The sequence below is a fragment of the Triturus cristatus genome, chromosome 2_2 (assembly GCF_964204655.1).
Source record: "Triturus cristatus chromosome 2_2, aTriCri1.1, whole genome shotgun sequence".
Lineage (NCBI taxonomy): Eukaryota > Metazoa > Chordata > Amphibia > Caudata > Salamandridae > Triturus > Triturus cristatus.
Window position 1 is genome coordinate 627,189,870 of NC_140582.1, and position 17,735 is coordinate 627,207,604.

The 17,735-nt window shown below is 41.7% G+C and overlaps 1 protein-coding gene across 2 annotated transcripts in view; it reads right to left on the reverse strand.

Moving 5' to 3' along the window:
* The window catches only part of NEK1 (NIMA related kinase 1), a 1,277,786-nt gene that overhangs the window by 485,358 nt on the left and 774,693 nt on the right, over window positions 1-17,735 (reverse strand). For both annotated transcript variants that reach the window (XM_085641815.1, XM_085641814.1), the window contains one exon: window positions 13,602-13,772. In XM_085641815.1, the coding sequence (XP_085497941.1) occupies window positions 13,602-13,772 (171 nt within the window). The remainder of the gene's footprint in view (window positions 1-13,601; window positions 13,773-17,735) is intronic.

Below are 17,735 nucleotides of genomic sequence, written 5' to 3' on the forward strand. Positions count from 1 at the left end.
GCTTCACGTCCCGGCGGAAGCGAACAAAGGGCTTTATGAGGTTTTTGTCTGTGAATTGTGGAATCTGGGGGGTAATATATATATGTCAAGGTACATAAAACCCTGTCTTGTTATCTGGACATCGCAAATGCGGGGCAGTTTTGGGGGAGGGCCATGTAAGATGTACAACAGTGATTTCGACCGGTTGATGGTGTAGCCTGAGGCCCTACCATAGGCCGCACAGATGTCCAGAAGACAACTGAGCGACCAGGCGGGAGATGCCATGTAGATTAGAATATTGTCTGCATATAATGATATGCGATCTTCCCACCCAGTCGCCCACCTGAGCCCCCTGATGGAGGGATCCTAACGGATCCACGCCGCCAAAGGCTCCATCACCATCGCAAATAATAGAGGGGAAAGCGGGCACCCCTGTCGAGTACCTTTGCCCAGAGGGAAATCTCTTGAAATGCGGCCATTCGCCACCAAGTGCGCCATGGGTTTATTATAAAGGAGCCGTATCCAGGCACAGAACTTGGGGACGAAACCCAGGTGTAAGAGCACGGACTCAGAACCTTTTTAGCAATTGGTATATGCTGCAAGATCTCAGTTAGTAGATCTGCCTTCGTTTCTTTAACAGGTAACTAAAGGGCTTAGAATGCTGCAGCTCTACGGACTACCACCACAAACAAAGCACTCTCCAATGTATGGTCCCTTGTGGGGAGTCCAACTCTGTCTCAGGTTTACTATTCAGGCCAGTAGCATTGTGCTAGTCAGCATACAGGCCTGCATCAGTGTAATGAAGAAGGAGTAAATTTTCTGCCTCCTTATTACCATCTTCATCCTCAGGAAAGTTTTGAAGGCCCTGGATTTCTGAATCTGCTCTAAATAAAACATAAAGCCTCCGCTTTTTCTGGTGTCGGGATACTGACACTGCCTGGAAGCACTCCCAAGCCAGAGGCTACACCTTATTTAATCATAACGAGACATTGACCAAGCTCGGCCCAAAGTCGGTTGTGGATCTGAAACAGGTGCCAGGGCTCGGTCCAAAATTAGTGCCCCTGGAGCCTCGACTGTCGTAGGAGAGTTCAGAAATAATATGGCCTTCATCGCACATGTGGATGTATGGGTCTGTGCTGGGTTATGTCTCACCATTGCAAGTTCAGCTGGGGACCCTAGTATATCCATGGTGCTGAAGGTGCTCCAGGAAGAAAGAGTCACAGCAAGGCCTTTGAAGGCCTTTACTTGCTGTATGACCAATGATAAACCAGGAAATTTGGGGTTGTCAGGTCCAGCCTTTTATAGGTTTCGAGTTCGATGAAGAAGGTGGAGTTGGATTCTTCGAGTATCAACCACACACATTTTCCCCCAGAGGAGAAGTGTCAAGACGAAGAAGAATCCTGTTTAGTAATCTCATGCTTGTGGCAAGAATTGTCTTTTCAACCTCATTTTTTACTTTCTCAACATGGTAAGACGGAGCGGGACCTGCCTCATTAATTGTACTTGGCAACATACAGCTTTGTTACATGCTTCCTCATGACCTTAAGGTGCACCAGGGAGCATTTGTTGTAGGACCCTGGGTCATGCTTGGACCCTAGACATCACAGGTAGAGACCATGAGAGTCCATAACCGAAATCTGCTTCTTGCCATTGTGGCACATTTTGAAACCTGTGGTCTTCTAGGTAGAAATTGTCCAAGCACTGTCTTCAAAAACATTTTGGCAAAGACAAATGTTGGAGAGTGGAGCTCCTGATCAGTGTCAAAGGGTGAGGAAAGAAAGGAAATTACGTTAAATATCAGGGATGCAGGCTAAATAGAGCTCAATACTATCACTTTGGGAGGAAGTGCAATGCTGCCTTGTAGTTTAATTGTGCAACTCACCGGCACGTAGGAGCAATTGCTGAAAAAGTTCAGGATCAAATCTGACACCTGGGGGAATTCAAAAGGTGAGGGATTGGTGGTTAGAAGTACAGATCACAAATTGCAGCCCTTCAAGTGCAACTTTAGGACAGGTTCATTTTCCTTTTTCGTTAGGCAAGAATATGAATCAACCGGACCATCAAGTTCTGGAAGCTCAGGAGAACGGCTCAATCCCCTTTCTTTCTCTGTCACTAAGAAACAGTCTTCAACTCATCTCCTTATTTAAATAGCTTATTTTCTAGCAAGGATTTATGAGGGGCAGATGAGGAACTTGTTTGCAATTGAATGCTGATCTTAAGATAAGTGGTTAATTATTTCTGCTAAGAAGAGGATGGCACAGAAAATTATCTTAATTCACTTTCGGCAAAAATCCTGAATGCATTCCTTTCTTAGTCTCCTTAATGCTTTATATCTACTTATTGAAGCAAGGCACTTTACGAGGAATGCCTAAAGCACTGGCGATAGTGAACAGAAAAAAGAAAATTTCAACACATTCTATCAGGTCTGCTGAAAGATATAGGCAGAATCATGCGCAGTTAACAGCTGCCTGCCTACCTTGGTAAAGACTGTATCTGACCCAGAATAAGAAGGCAAGTTTTACCATAAGATGCAATTTATCCAGTTCACATGTCGGTTTTCCCCGATGGCTCCAAATCTAAGAAGAATGGCACTCAAATAAAGGTGGCCACAAAGGAGACTACTAAGCCTAGCAAATAATTTTTCAAGTTCAAGCAAAAGAATCAGATTGAAATAGTAACAAATCATAAACCATGTTCAATCATAAATTGAAAAGGCCAGGAGAAACACATTGTAAAAAAGCACTTCCCAGCAATGTAAGAAGCAGGAAAGCTCTGATATCAGATGCAGACTTGTTGCTTCTGTGGCTACAAAATATCCAGGATTAGTTGAATTTATATTAGAGCAAGCGCAACACACTTTCTTTGACATCAGTCTAAAAGGTAAGAAAGACATGAATTATGTCCTCTGAATCACTCAAAAACGTTATTGTTGTTTAATCAAATGTGCTGCTTTAAGAAATTATCTTGCCCTATTTAAAATTGATCAGCTTTAAAAAAGTCTTGGATGGAGGGAATTTATCAAAGTATTGCTATTTTTCTCTTTGGCCAAATTATTGACCTTTAAAGTCTCAGACTGTTGCTTGGCTTCAGGTTAGCAGTCATTCTAAAGAAAGACATTCTGCATTGAGAAGCCACAAATCTTAAAGTACCACTGAGAATTAATATCTCAGCAGGTAAACTTTGATTATGGATCCTTTAATACCCAACTCAATGAGAAGTATTACAGTAGAAATCCAATACTATCATCAATGTGAAGGGGAAACGTGTGGGTTGTTATATCAAACACAGAGACTTTAAATAGCTGGCCATATTGTGATGCTGATACTCAAGAACCACTAGGTTGATATTTCTAGTAACTACATCGATCAAACCGATGGATCTTATTTAAATGATATGTCATAATATGGGAGGAGCACTGGTAAACTAAGTGCTTTAGACATATATCAGGAGGTGATTTAATGAATTAAATCATGGCACAAAACAATATTTTCTTGTTACTGGAAACGTAGTGCAATTTTTTAAGAGAAGGCCCTTGATTTTTGGTCTTTGGAACTTGTATATTACCTTGTAGACTGAATTATTCAGCAATGATTCTGATAAATGTGTATATTCATATTACAACTTTTTCCTCCTGCAAGTAATCCGTTGGCGCCCATGGAAAGTGATATTAATTTTCTTTTTTTAATCGTCTTAATTGGTTTTAACAAGTTATGCATAGTACAATCTTTGCCAGATTTATTATACAAAACATCACAGTGACATCTACTAACTTGACATGTGGTGGGGTACCAGGCAGCATTGTATACTGGTGTCAGAAAACATAACCAACATTTTGTATATGTCAGTATATGCTATTAACATTGAAACCAACAAATAGAGCAATAGACTTTCCTTGTCTCTGTATTTTATCCAACAACCAGACTGCAAAATACACAAAACTATACGATCTCATCTAACCTACAGGTACATTGCAACACAGACCATATATGAGCAGGGATAACTGTTTATGTGTGAGTGTTTTGAGACGGTGAGGAGAGGAGGATGGAAAGTGATATTCATAACATGATTCAATTCTCAAAGACTAATTATTATTGCAGGAGATTTTAATCTGAAGTGCACCTGTTCAGGTTGATCAGTCTAAGAGTTAACTATTACAAATGTCTAATGTTCACTTTGCCATTTTCCCACATTAACATATGTCTGTGGTCTTAAGAAATGAGCCAGTTAAGGAATCATTTGCGTTTGACTTGCAGGCAAGTCAAACATTCTGGGCTGGTCATCAACTCCTTCCAATTCAATTTATCTTGTAGCAGTCTGTAATTAAGCGACTTTTAAATATCTTATCACAGAAAGGATGTAATCACTGGCCACTTTAGAAATGCACCTCTGCACTTTAGCTCAACCCATACCAGGAGAGGGCACTTGATGTTGATAGAAATCACTTACTGCAGCTCGTTTCTCTTAAAGAAGTGCAAGAGTCAATATAAATCATTACCAAGAGAGATCAGTCAAATATTTTATCGCAAAAACTGGTGCTCCATGTACAAATAAGGCCATTCAATCGGATGACCCAAGGAAATTCTGAAATCTAGTTAATAGAAGTTGTATAGGAAATCCCATCTCCTTTGTTTACACAATGGCAGATGATTCTTGGGCCACTCACCTGATGAATATATATGTCCAGACTAATGGACTCTGTACTCTCAAGTAAAGAAGCCTACACAGCAGACAATATTATTGTAAACTAATTTCCAATTCCGAATATATAAGATGGCACGAAGCACTGAAGGTTCAGGCAATTGTGAAAAAACAGATATGAACTGGTAGGCCCGGAAACTCTCAACTTCTGTTTTTCAGGGTGACTGAAACTAGACAATTTCCTGTTTAGCGGAATTGCTCATATTCAAGCTAATATTTAAGAATATTAATATATATTTAAGAAAGGTGATGCCAGACTCAAGCAAACTGCATAATGATTACTTGACTAATACTAATGCTAAAGTTTAACATCATTCTATGCACCTCAATGCTTGGATTTAGGACCATAAGCTAAATCCAAAAGAACAAGGCAGCTTTTGTGAGAGTTACTCCACCACTGATCCTTGCTTTGCTCTGTGGGCCACAGCATAGAGGTAACTGAACTAAATAGGAATGACTTCCAAGTGGCTTTCTACTTATTAGACAGTGTGTGTGCCTGGGAAAACCTGGGCACACTGAACAGTTCTCCAGGTTTCATCCCAATTCTTCGAGCGTTCTATGATTCGAATTACGTACAGGAGGAGGTGGACTCAATAGTCCATCTTTTCCATAGCATATCAATCAATGATGGCTTAGCCAGGGTCACATTGTAAATCCAACATTATTAAGCCTATAACTTGCAGACCTTCCTCTGAAATTAAGTAGGACTAAATATTTTTCTCCCATGTACCAGGTCTCTTATATGCAGACAATCTTGTGTTAAGGCACTATACCGAAATGAGACTGCAAAGAAAATTGACAGTGCTACACAATTATTGAATTTCTAGTTACCCAATGATAATGTAAATAAAACAAACATTTTGGTCATTAGGAGAAAACCTGTTAAGTTCCCATGGCAGGTTGCTGAAAAACGTACAGAGTAGAATCTTACAAATATGTAGGCTTAACCTTCTCTAGTCCTTTCTATGCTGGAAGAGGTCATAAAACATGTGACTGTCAAAATTATGATTTTTTTAAGGTACTTTAAATAGATTGCATTAAGTATGCAGCTGCCTTTCAACAACACCTCCCTTTGTGTGTTTTAAAGGATAAAATACCTCTTCTTGTCTTATATGGCGCCTAATTGATGGCTTGTAACCACAAAGTCTGTACGTTCCATTCGAGAATCAATGCCTGAAGCATATTCTAAACTTTTCTTCTAATGTGATAGTTTTGGCTTGAAGATGCAAGCAAAATTTCAAATCATTTAACTAAATTGCATGGGTGTGTTTAGCAAAATATTTACGTTCATGATATTGTTGTGACAAATTTAATAATCCCTCAGATTTGCTGGGAAGAGGTACAAGCAAATGAAAAAAATGGCCTAGGTCACTACTAAAACAGAATAAAGAGCTGTATGTTAAAATCGTCATGATTGAGCAATGAAATCCATTTCCTTCGAAGCAGCCACTGAGAAGGTCAGCTTTAGAGGTCTCTATTAGAACAGATTTAAAATTCTTGACAGGAAGTCTTCCATTTCCCTTAGTTTATATTCCTTAGGAAATGAAGAACGATTCCCAAATATAGATCTGTTATCTGCCCATTCAATCAATCAGAGAATTCTAAGCACACTACTTACCCGCGAGGGTCCCAAGGCGCTGGGGGGTGGGGGGGGGGGGGGGGGGGGAGTAACCATTGATAGAGAACAGGGATCTTAAATTCTGCCTTGGCAAAAACAAACAAAAGGAGGAGTATATGTGTTTTAACTGTAAATGCACAAGTACTCATATACTGATGGATTTCCTGAAGTTTTTAACTTCGCTCTAAAGCCTAGATTTTTATAATAAAGTGTTCTGTCTCGGCAACCTGCAATAAATCTTATGCTTGATCTACACTGATGTAGCAATCGACATTGGATGTTTTTTCAAACTCTGTGAAAGAGTACTGTTTAACTTTATAATTTATCATTTAATTGTGATCGATTTGATGTATTAATTTAACAGACAATAATGTATCTAAATAAACTTTATTGAAACTGAACTAGTGTGTAGTGCTGAGATGACACCACAATCCAGTATTCAATCTGATCTGTGAGAAGTGAGTTGTAGAGATGTGTTTAGACCTGTAAAGTTAAAATTGGTGGATTTTATAGTGAAACCCCAAAGGAGTTAATGTCCCTTTCAAGGACACTGACTCAGAAAATTATGAAAAGCAGCATTTGTTTTAGTCAGATGGTCTGTAAACCAGACGACCAGTTCGTGGAAAGGGGGTATGCGGGATAGATATGTAGAGTAGTATTAGACGGAGGGCACAAATGCTAAAGACGATGTAATGAGTTGAAGCTTAGGATGGTCTATGAGTGATGAGCCTTCCATCAATTTTGGGGACACATGAAAAGTGTGTAAAGATGTAGGCATCTTGCATGAGAACTACAAAGTAAGGAGACTAGAAGATCATAAGCTGGGTCTAAGTAAAAAAAAAAAATGATAAGTTGAGCAGCAGTAGTGAATGTGGGTATGTTATAGGACAATGCAGATGAGGTTGTGGCAGTTGGTGAGGTGTATTGTCATGCGTGGCGGGTGTGTTTCTGTAGTGGAATGGAGTGGACTGGCATACAGCAAGGTAACGAAGAGAGAGGTACCATCAAGGTCTCCTATTGTGTATGAATAATTAGGGTAACAGCTAGGTCACTGCTCGGTTAACAAACATGACTCAATGGAAGGGAAGTGCAGCTGAATCAGTACAGGGTTTGCACAGTTTGCAAAAAAAATTACTTTTACTGATGACTCAATGTAGATGTAGCATGGATCACAATAGGCAAAAGTGAGACAGTTAACTCAATGGATGGGTGGCACAGGCGAATCAATCCACTCCTAGCATTACACGCAAGTCTACCAACGTATGGCCCTATGCATTATGAAAGTGAAGCATATAGTGACATGTTAATCTCCTGGCCATACCACCACTTTGGTGTGAATGGTCCAGTGAGATAATTACGTCCAGCAGACAACTGACCAGTAATTTGGTGAAAACCTTGACCTGTGCGTTAATCAATGAACTAGGCCCTCAAGAAGTGCACAACTCAGTTGGATTATCAGATTTGTGGAGTACCACTAGGATATTTTTGTATAGGTCATGGGGCAACACTGCAGCTTCTATCAACATTTCAAACATTTTTGGATTTGTTATGTTGCAGAACCTCTTGAATAGTACCAAGTGAAACACAATGAGATCTGGGGTCTTCCCAGATGAAAGTTTGACAAAGATGCTACTAATTTCTTCAGCAGAAATGTCACCCTCAAGGAAGTTCCTCTCTTCCAAGGACGGAGCGGTCAGTGGGAGACCACATATGAAACAGTGAGTCAGCATAGAGGAGTCTGCATTACAGTATATACGGAGTTTGAAACTGAAATGGTGAGGGTTGGAGCCTCATGCACATCACTGGAAACCACTGGTTCCTCGCAGGTACACATCCCAACCCTATCCGTCTGGATGCCTCCGCCTTTGACAGTGCAGAAGCTTGCTGCCAAATTTGGAGATGCACCTTGAAGAAACCATCAATGCAGTTCAAGTGTTACTAAGAATGGCCTTTCTCTGGGTCAGGTTGCTACGCTCAATGTCACACAGTGTGCCCGCATGACTAGAGAGAGGATATCTCGGTTTCAAAGTCAACATAAGGGTTTCTGTAATCTGGAACCCTAATTTTGTCATCTTCTGCTTTCCTAAATATTACTGTACAAAAACTGGATTCTACCTGATGTCCAGCACTTAGGATGCTAACCAAGGAAGAAGGAAATCGCCACCCGTTCTGACATTGTGTAATGCTCAGGCAGAAGACTTCAGTTCACTGCACCATATTCCCTTGTTAGCACATCATACTAAGTGCTATACCTATGACTGTATATTTACATGTTAAACTCTGCAAAGTGTTATGGGCTACCTATGGAGGTTTGTCATACATACACAAAAGTTGTTTTTCAGTCGTAAAAATATTTACTCACATGAAGCTTTTCAAGTAAGCAAATCAAGACAGAGGTGCTGAAGTGGGCAGGACATGTTTTTCCTTTGAATTTGAGCACACCCACAGACTTGTATGTTTAAAGGTGATGACCATGTTTATTTGTATTGACCAACTCCTCTACAACCCTTTCCCACCCTTGAAAAAGTAAAAAATGTGCTTCTGACAACAGGAGTACAACTTTATGCAATGAGAGAAGGAAGTTTATCCATGGGGGGAAAACTATCTCTCCTCGGAGAAAAATAAATAAAAGTTTCAACAAGTGAATTTGCACTTGCTCAGCATATTTTTGTATAAGCAAACATAAAAATATATATTTGCTCAAGCGAAAAAGAGTACACAATGTTTTCTAGGAGTATGCAGGGAAAATTGTAACTGTTACAGATTTTCAGGTGTACTTCTGTAAATTCTTGTAAATTCCTGAAAGTCACAAATCTCCACAAATTCAAGGTCAAAGACCTGAGGGTGACTTTCTTTAAAAATAGGGCCATTACTGGTATTACACTGATTTGTCACTATTGTTTTTTAAAGTATTGACATGCATCAAGGATGTTTACTTAAAAGATGCTTTAGAGAAATAGTATTTAAAGCTGTCCCTAAAAACTGCACTATAGTTTAGAAAACTGTCTGTAAACTTTTTTTCCCCTGGTTACAAATATTTTCTTGTTATATTGTGTACTTTCAAAGTAATAAAATCACAATCTTGCTTACATTCTTCTGCATGTATTTTTTTATAATAAAGGATCATTCTGAGGAATTCTAAATAGCCATATATAAGTAAATTCTGCATCCTGAAGTTCCATCGGAAGTATCTCCGTTTCACGGTAGGATCGCAACGCTACCAGTTTGCGGTCCTCCCGTTCGGTCTGACTTCTGCACCTCGAGTCTTTACAAAGGTGATGGCGGTGGTAGCGGCACATCTCAGAAGGTCAGGGGTTCCTGTTTTCCTCTATCTGGGCGACTGGCTGTTGAAAGCAGTCTCCGGAGTTGGTGTTGCGCCACTTGCAAGCAATAATGCAACTGTTGTTCAACTTGGGTTGCTTGATAAATGTACCCAAATCTCACCTGGTGCATTCTCAGCGCAGCCTGTTCATAGGGGCAAAACTGGACACTACTGTGTGTCGGGCATTCCCACCTCCGCAGAGGATTCTCGACATTCAGGAGATGATTCCTTTGTTTCACGATGGAGCGGTTGTTCCAGTCCTGAAGATTCTATGACTGCTCGGTCTGTTTGCTTCCTGCATACTGTTGGTCCGTCATGCACGCTGGCACATGAGGGCACTCCACTGGCGATCTCGGGGTGAAGGTCAGAATCTCCAGAGACGCTTCACCGGAGCTGACTTGGTGGGGTCTGCAGGGCAACCTGTCTCAAGGAAAGCCCTTTCAGCCTCCTCCGCCGGTGGACACAGTGAAACCCGGATGCCTCCACTCTAGGGTGGGGTGCTCATCTGGGGGATCTGGAGGTCAAAGGTCTTTGGACTCCAGAGGAAAGGTTGCTTTACATCTTCTGGAATTGCGGGCGATATGTTTAGCACTTAAAGCTTTCCTTCCTTCCCTTCGCAGTCAGTCATTTCAGAATCAGCGTCAGCGGCGCCAGACGCGGCACCGTTGACGAGGGCATCGGCGTCGATGGAGGATCTTCACGATCAAGCCTCGGCGCCAATCGAAACGGAGGCGGCGCCGACTTGACAACTGATAGAGAGTCCGAAGATTTGGAGTGGAGGACTTCGGAGCCGGAAAATGCCAAGCCAAAGTCGTCGGCATGAATGGCACGAAAGGTGCCTGGGCGTATCGATGAGGCACACCCAAACTAAAGGGCAATGGCCCCACGGGGCCCGAAGGCGCACCAGTAGGATGGGAGGACCTGGCAAACATGCTAAGCATCGCATTTAAAAAATGTGTAGGATCTGTTCCACGGCCAGGGAAAGAGGATAAGGATCCGTACCTTCCTGAACAGGTTCCACCGGAGGCCGAACTGGAAGCTGCGGAGCCGGTGGAGACGGCGCCCGCAAAGGCGAAGCCACATGAACAGGAAAACACTCCCTGGGCGTCGGAGACCTCCTGGGCGCCGCAGTACCTTCAGGCGTCGAAGAGCCCCTCGACGCCAGCGACCTCGGATCTGGTGAGTGAGTCGGAATCGCCTGCGGAGAAGGAGAAGGTGATGGAGACACAAAGTCCTTTCTTCGACGTCGCTGAGCCGGTGAAGGCGGCCTCAATGCTTTGCCCTTCGAAGAACGACGCAGAGAACTATGCCTCTTCTTCGACTTCTTGTGCTTCTTTGATTTTGACGTGTGCAAAGTCAACGACTTCAAATGGTTTCGACCCCTCTTCACTTTCTTCACTTTAGCCATGAAGAGCTTTGCCTCACGTTGCTTTAAAGCTTTAGGATTAATTTTCCTGCAGCACTGACACCCTTCGACGTAGTGGTCGGAAGGCAAACACCAAAGGCAATCATCGTGGGGATCAGTCATCGACATATGACCGCCATTCTCCCTGAAGGGCTTGAATCCAGACTTATTAAAAGTAGCCACATATGAAATAATTTGAAGAAACAAAGTAATCACCAAGAAAATGGAGAGTCCCTAGAAAAAACCGTTACGCATCGACGGCACAGAAAAAAGGGAACGGACGTCAGCACGCCAATGAGGTCTTCTTATGGCTCCGATGACGTCATACGGAGTCACGAGCGAAGCCGTGCTATTATGACGTCCTCGTCGACGTGGGAGAGCTAGGAAAAGAATTTCCGTGGAATGCTGGCGCAGGGGGTATTCAAAAGGTGAGGAATCCACAAGCAGCTGTATCCATCAGAAAGCTCACCCTAGTGGTGGATAACTCCATATGTTAAAGTATAGGGGAAATCTTCAAAGGTTTATTAAACTTGAAAAGAATTAGCAAAAATATGTGTAAGTTAATTATTAATGTAAATGAAATGTATATATTGATTTTAAATGTAGAACAAAAGAAACTAATGTTACAGCACTATCGACAATTTTGAATCAAATCCATAATTAAGCTAAATACATTAATTTAAAGGAAACATTATTTTTCTGAAATTCACATTAAAAAATAACTTCTCATTTAAAGTAACAAAACATGTCTATTATCATGCATCAATAATAATTAAAAGTGTTGTATAGGAATAAGGTAAAGTATTTTAATTATATTTTGATACAAATAGATGTTACAATAATTAATTTAAAAAAATTGTTTTCTTTCTAGGTATTTTTTTTAACATGAAATTATATTTTATATTTTGACAATTTGAAATAAATCAAATTAACTTTCAAATTATTTCCTATGAGTTTTATTTTAAGTCCCCATCTCCATCATTTTCTATGGGAGGCTGTTGGCAATGTGTGGTGCTGGATTTACTTCAGCTTTGAGCTGGAGTAATTTACTGCTGTTTTGGGTCCCTTTTTAGCTGCAGCAACTTTAGAAGTATGGCTTCTGAATAGGAATCGGCTGACTCTTTTGTGGATGGACGTACATCTCTTCCTAAACTCCTCCATAACCTTCCCTTAACCCCTTCTTAATCCACCCTAAACCCATCCGATTTGTAAGTGTGCAATTTGTTCTAGCTACTCCTCCTGCTCTTTCCCACATTTACTACTAAGTAATAAACTTACATGTATGAGGATATACCCATAGAAACAATACCCGAGGTATTTTGTAGTATTTTAGAAGTACAATAATATACTACTAAATGTACTCCAACCTGCGTTTTTGAATATGCTCCAAAGAGCGGATTGTAATGGACTGCTCTCTTATAAAGCCTGCATGAGTGGCAGGGGCAATTCGCTCAGACTCCCAGCATTTCAATATATTTAGAATCATTTTTACAAATACCTTATTGATCATACATAACAAGAAAACTAATCAGATTGATTTCAAAACATTCATGTACCCTTCTTATAAAACTGCATGACAGTGGACCCATGCTTTTGGAAACTTTGCTAATCTCATACAAAAATTAAAGGCTGATAAAAGAAATCCCGTCCACGGCTAAACATTTGTTTTCAGACAGTTTCTGGAAATTCCATGAGGACCCTCTGCCCAATTATTATAAAGGGATGACGTACTGTTTCTATCTTCATCTAGGTTATTGGAGTATCCAGACTGCACCCTACAATATCAGGGATAACCATAACAGCGCCTAGAAATATAACACGAGCTTAAACAACCAAACCACTCACTTTCAAGGGTGCTAGGACTACCCCAATAGTATTCAAACTAACTCTTTAGTAACCAATTGCCAAAATGCTTGGGAATTCCCCTTTTTTATGGCTTTCAGCATTTTGCTCCAGTGTCTTACGGCAAAGCAGCTGGTTTTGAATCTAATATAATTTGTCCTTTCCTTCTTTGCTTCTCTAAGCCGTTGGCCAAACCTACAAAAAACAGTTGACTGTATCCAGTAAATGGCTTCCAAATTCAGATATATTGGGCTCATAGTAACAAAATAAGGCAAAAACAGTAAAAATATTGCTTGAGGAAAATGGTCATTCTATTTGATTTGCCTACAACAGAAAAATTATTAGTAAAGTAAAAGTAAGTGGAATGCAAAAAGATGTTTTTGATGGAGGTTAATCCCTTCTAAAACACCCAACAAAACGAAAGTTTCACAGAGAAATGCTTTCAGAAATTTAGAATCGCCTCATTTAAGTAAATCATTCTAGAGGTTTGAAATTGACAGACCTTATGACTACAAAACTACACAATACATGGGTTAACTGAGATCTCCATAAATATCTCCATAAATATGAGTTGAAATAGTAAAAACAAATATTATTTTATCGTAGTATTTACCGACTAGTAGCTCAAATACATATTTATTGGTTTGTCACCCATCCACGAAACATTTCTCCAAAAGAAACACATATGTTTAAGGCAACACCATTTTTTGATGTAAGCAAAATCGATAGTTTCATACCTTCTGAATTAATTTCTAGTGCAGTAGGCACAGATGTTGTTAGATGAGGTTTTATGCTCACGTGGGTTTCTCTATCGATTCCTGCTGTGGATATTTCCGGATTAGGAGAAACTTTAACTTCAATTTTTGCTTCAATTCGAAAGGGTTTTGCACTTTTACCTTCATGAACTTCTGCAATAGACAAACAGATATCTTACTCTTAGGACTACGAGTTATTGTGCTGCAGTTTTAGATCCAACAAAGACAGCCAGCTTCAGAAAACAAAACAGAAACGCTTACAAATCAGTCTGCTAATGTTCTTGTACACCCCAGCTTGATCGCCTGCTTTTTCATTCACTTACCAATATCTGCTTTTTTTTTAGCTGAATCACATCCTGAGATACTTTTTCTAGTAGTCAAAATTATACTTCAGCCCCATCTGGAGCATCTCTATTTCTATGAACAATACTACATCATTGTACAATATCAAGCCCTTCAGGTGTTTGATATATCTCTTGCTCCGCCCACTCCGCCAAATTATGATCCATTATTTGACTCTTCATATCCTGCATTATTATCATGAGCTTCATCTAGAATTCATGGTCTGTGTCCTGTTTCAAACAGAACACATAAACATGCAAGCCTGCTTATAAATAAACATAAAGGTCATCCTCTCACATCGGCATGGCTGACAAAAACTCCTGTTCCCATATTCAATAACCACGCCTTAGTTTATGCACAGGACCTGATTACAAATTTCCATTGCTGGATGAGACGAGTATTGCCGTCAGGTTTTTCAGGGGACAACAAGAGGATTTTGGTGCTTACAGCACTAAAGTTTGCATGTTCCAATAAATCTAGGGCCTGTTCCCGTTTTTAAAATGTGACAGGTTTGATCTGCCAAAATGTAATAATTACGAGGTGTGAAAAACATTGTGACAACTCATAATTACTACCTTTGCACACACAGGGGTTTGCCCAGAGAGGGCAATTTAAATAGCCAGTTGTAATTAGGCTGGGTTTTATCCTCGGGGGGACTAAATACATTCCTTAACCTGCTCTTGCTCATTCCACTGCCATCGAGGCCGTTCTATTTAGTTTGCACTTCTTTAACCATCTCTTTGGGTTCAAATTCTACCTCACCCGTACAACCTTTTATAAAAAAAAACTTGACAAAATGTACAAAGGTGTTCTTAACACATTCATCTCTTTTCCTTATTCAATAAATAATCCAATAAATGATATACATCAGAAGTATTCAAACATGGCTACCAATGCATATCTATCTACACTAGAGATGCAACGGGACTAATTTGTAACAATGATTTAAAAACATTCCCTGACATGGATCCTTCAACTACAACCATATGTAATCACTGGTAAAACTTTGATATCTCGCTTGGGAAACAGTGATGATTGCCCTGTCTAAGACAACAAATCCTTTAAGTTACTTTTGTCACCATCAATCAAGCAATCAAACAGCCTTTGTAGAGAGCAACACTGTCACCATTAGGGGTATCAGGGCGCTGTGTCTCTGTCGAAGAGCCAGGTCTTGAGTCTCTTTCTGGAGTCTGCCAGCGAGGGGGCTGTATGGAGCTGGAGGGGATGGTCGTTCCAGGTCTTGGCAGCGATGTAGGAGAAGGAGCAGCCACCGCTGCGAAGGATGCAGGAGGTGTGTGCGAGGACGAGTGAGGAGGATCGCAGGTGTCTAGAAGATTGGTGGATGTCCAGCCGGTGGTTGATGTAAGCAGGTCCTAGATCGTGGAGGGCTTTGCACAGCATGCGTGAGGATCTTCAACGGGCATCTTCTCTGAATGGGGAGCCACTGGAGGTCTCTCAGGTGGGGGGCAATGTGGGTTCGTTTAAGAAGGTCATGAATGAATCTGGCTGCAGTGCTCAGTATGATCTGAAGTCTTCTGAGGAGCTGGGTGGAGATGCTGGCGTAGAAGGTGTTGCCAAAGTTGAGGCAGTTGGTGACGAGGGCCTGAGTGACGGTTTTTCTGGTGTTGGTTAGGATTCATCTGAAGACTCTGTGGAGCATGCAAAGAGTGTGAAGCAGGAAGAGGTGATTGCGTTGACTTGTCGTTTCATGGTCAGTAGGCTGTTGAGGATGAAGATGAGTTTGCGTGCATGGTCGGTGTAGGTCCGAGTTCTGAGGGCCACCAGTAGTGGTCCAATGCAGAGGTGTTCTTCCCGAAGATCAGTACTTCAGTTTTGTCGGAGTTGACTTAGAGGCAGTTGTGTCTCACCCATTTGGCTATGTTGGTCATGGCGATGCAGAAGTTGGTGTTGGCGTTGGAGGGATCCTCAGTGAGTGAGAGGATCAGTTGAGTGTCGTCTGCGTAGGAAATTATGTTGAGTCAGTGGGATCTGATGACATCTGCAAGGGGGGTCATGTACATGTTGGACAGGGTGGGGCTGAGGAATGATCCCTGTAGTACGCTGCATATGATGTCTTTGGGTGAGGAGAAGATGGGAGGCAGTCAGATGCTCAGTGTGCGACCTGTAAGGAAGGAAGCGATCCACTTGAGGGCTTCTTGCTGTATGCCTATGTTGTAGAGTCTGTTGATGAGGGTGTTTTGAGATGGTGTTGAATGTCACAGAGAGGCCGAGGAGGATCAGGGCCACAGTTTCTCCATGGTCGAGGTGTGTTCTGATGTCGTCTGTGGCGGCAATCAGGGCGGGCCTAGTGCTGTAATTGGCTCAGAATCCTGATTGTGAGGGGTATAGTAGGTGGTTTTGTTTTCTCGAGTAATTTAGCTAGGTAGGGGTGCAGGGAGATCAGGTGACAATGTTTGAGATTGCTAAGGTCGGCGGAGGTCTTCTTTAGGAGAGGTCCGATGTCTGCATGTTTCCATCTGTCTGCAAAGGTTGCTGTGGAGATGGAAGTGTTTAGGATGCTGGTGAGTTGCGGGCTGATTGGGTTTCTTGCGAGGTTGTAGAGGTGGTAGGGGTAGGAGGGTCAGTGGGAGCCCCAGAGTGGATGGAAGACATCATGGCTGAGGTGGTCCGGTCGGTGTCTACTCCTTAATATGGCCCTTACATCCCAAATGTTAACATTTATCTTCATAAGGACTCTATTACTCCTAGTTCATAGCCTACATGAGTTGAAGATAAAACCCAAGCAGGGATGTGAAACATCTAGGGCCTGCAGCTCAATAATAAACCTTGCAGACATAATCTCCCACAATAGCACATGTAAGGTCACTTCAGTTTGCACAGATTATGCAGGAGATTGGCGAGGACACAGTTCAAACACCACCTTAGCACTAGGCTTCTAATCAGAAAAAATAAGCAAAACGGCATGTTTCGGAGGGAAACCAAATTTAGATTTTCAGGCACCTCGAGAAGAACAAGTTACTTACCTTCGGTAACGCTTTTTCTGGTGGATACAGTATCTGCCTGTGGATTCCTCACCTTGTGAATATCCCCTGCGCCAGCATTCCACAGAACTTTTTTCCCCAGCTCTCTACACCGACGTGGACGACGTCATAATGCATCGGCTCCGCTCGCGACTCCGTATGACGTCACCGGAGCCATAAGAGAGCCACGTCGGCGTGATGACATCAGTTCCACCCATTTATTCAGTGCCTCCGAGGCGCACAGGTGGACCAACGACAGATTCAAAGTATACACAGTATACAATATACAATCAAATATACATAGTACATAAACAAAAGGAAAGCTAAATAAAACAAGCGTTTCCTACCAATGTACACGAAAGCATAACAACATCTCAAGCAAGACATCTTTTAAGGTATACAAAGGTGGACAACGGGGAGGCGGGTGGGCCAGTGAGGAATCCACAGGCAGATACTGTATCCACCAGAAAAAGCGTTACCGAAGGTAAGTAACTTGTTCTTCTGATGGATACATCTGCCAGTGGATTCCTCACCTTGTGAATAGATTCCCACAGCAGTCCCCACTCCCGGAGGAGGGTGTCCACCTTCCTATACCAGAAAGTCTTGCAAGACAGAGTGCGCGAAGCGGCCCTCCCTCCTCATCTCAGAGTCCAAGCAATAATGCTTTGCGAAAGTATGGAGGGAGGCCCAAGTCGCGGCTTTACAAATATTTGCCACAGGAACACCCCGGGCCAAAGCGGATGTAGATGATTGAGCTCTAGTTGAATGAGCCCTAATACCCTCAGGAGGAACC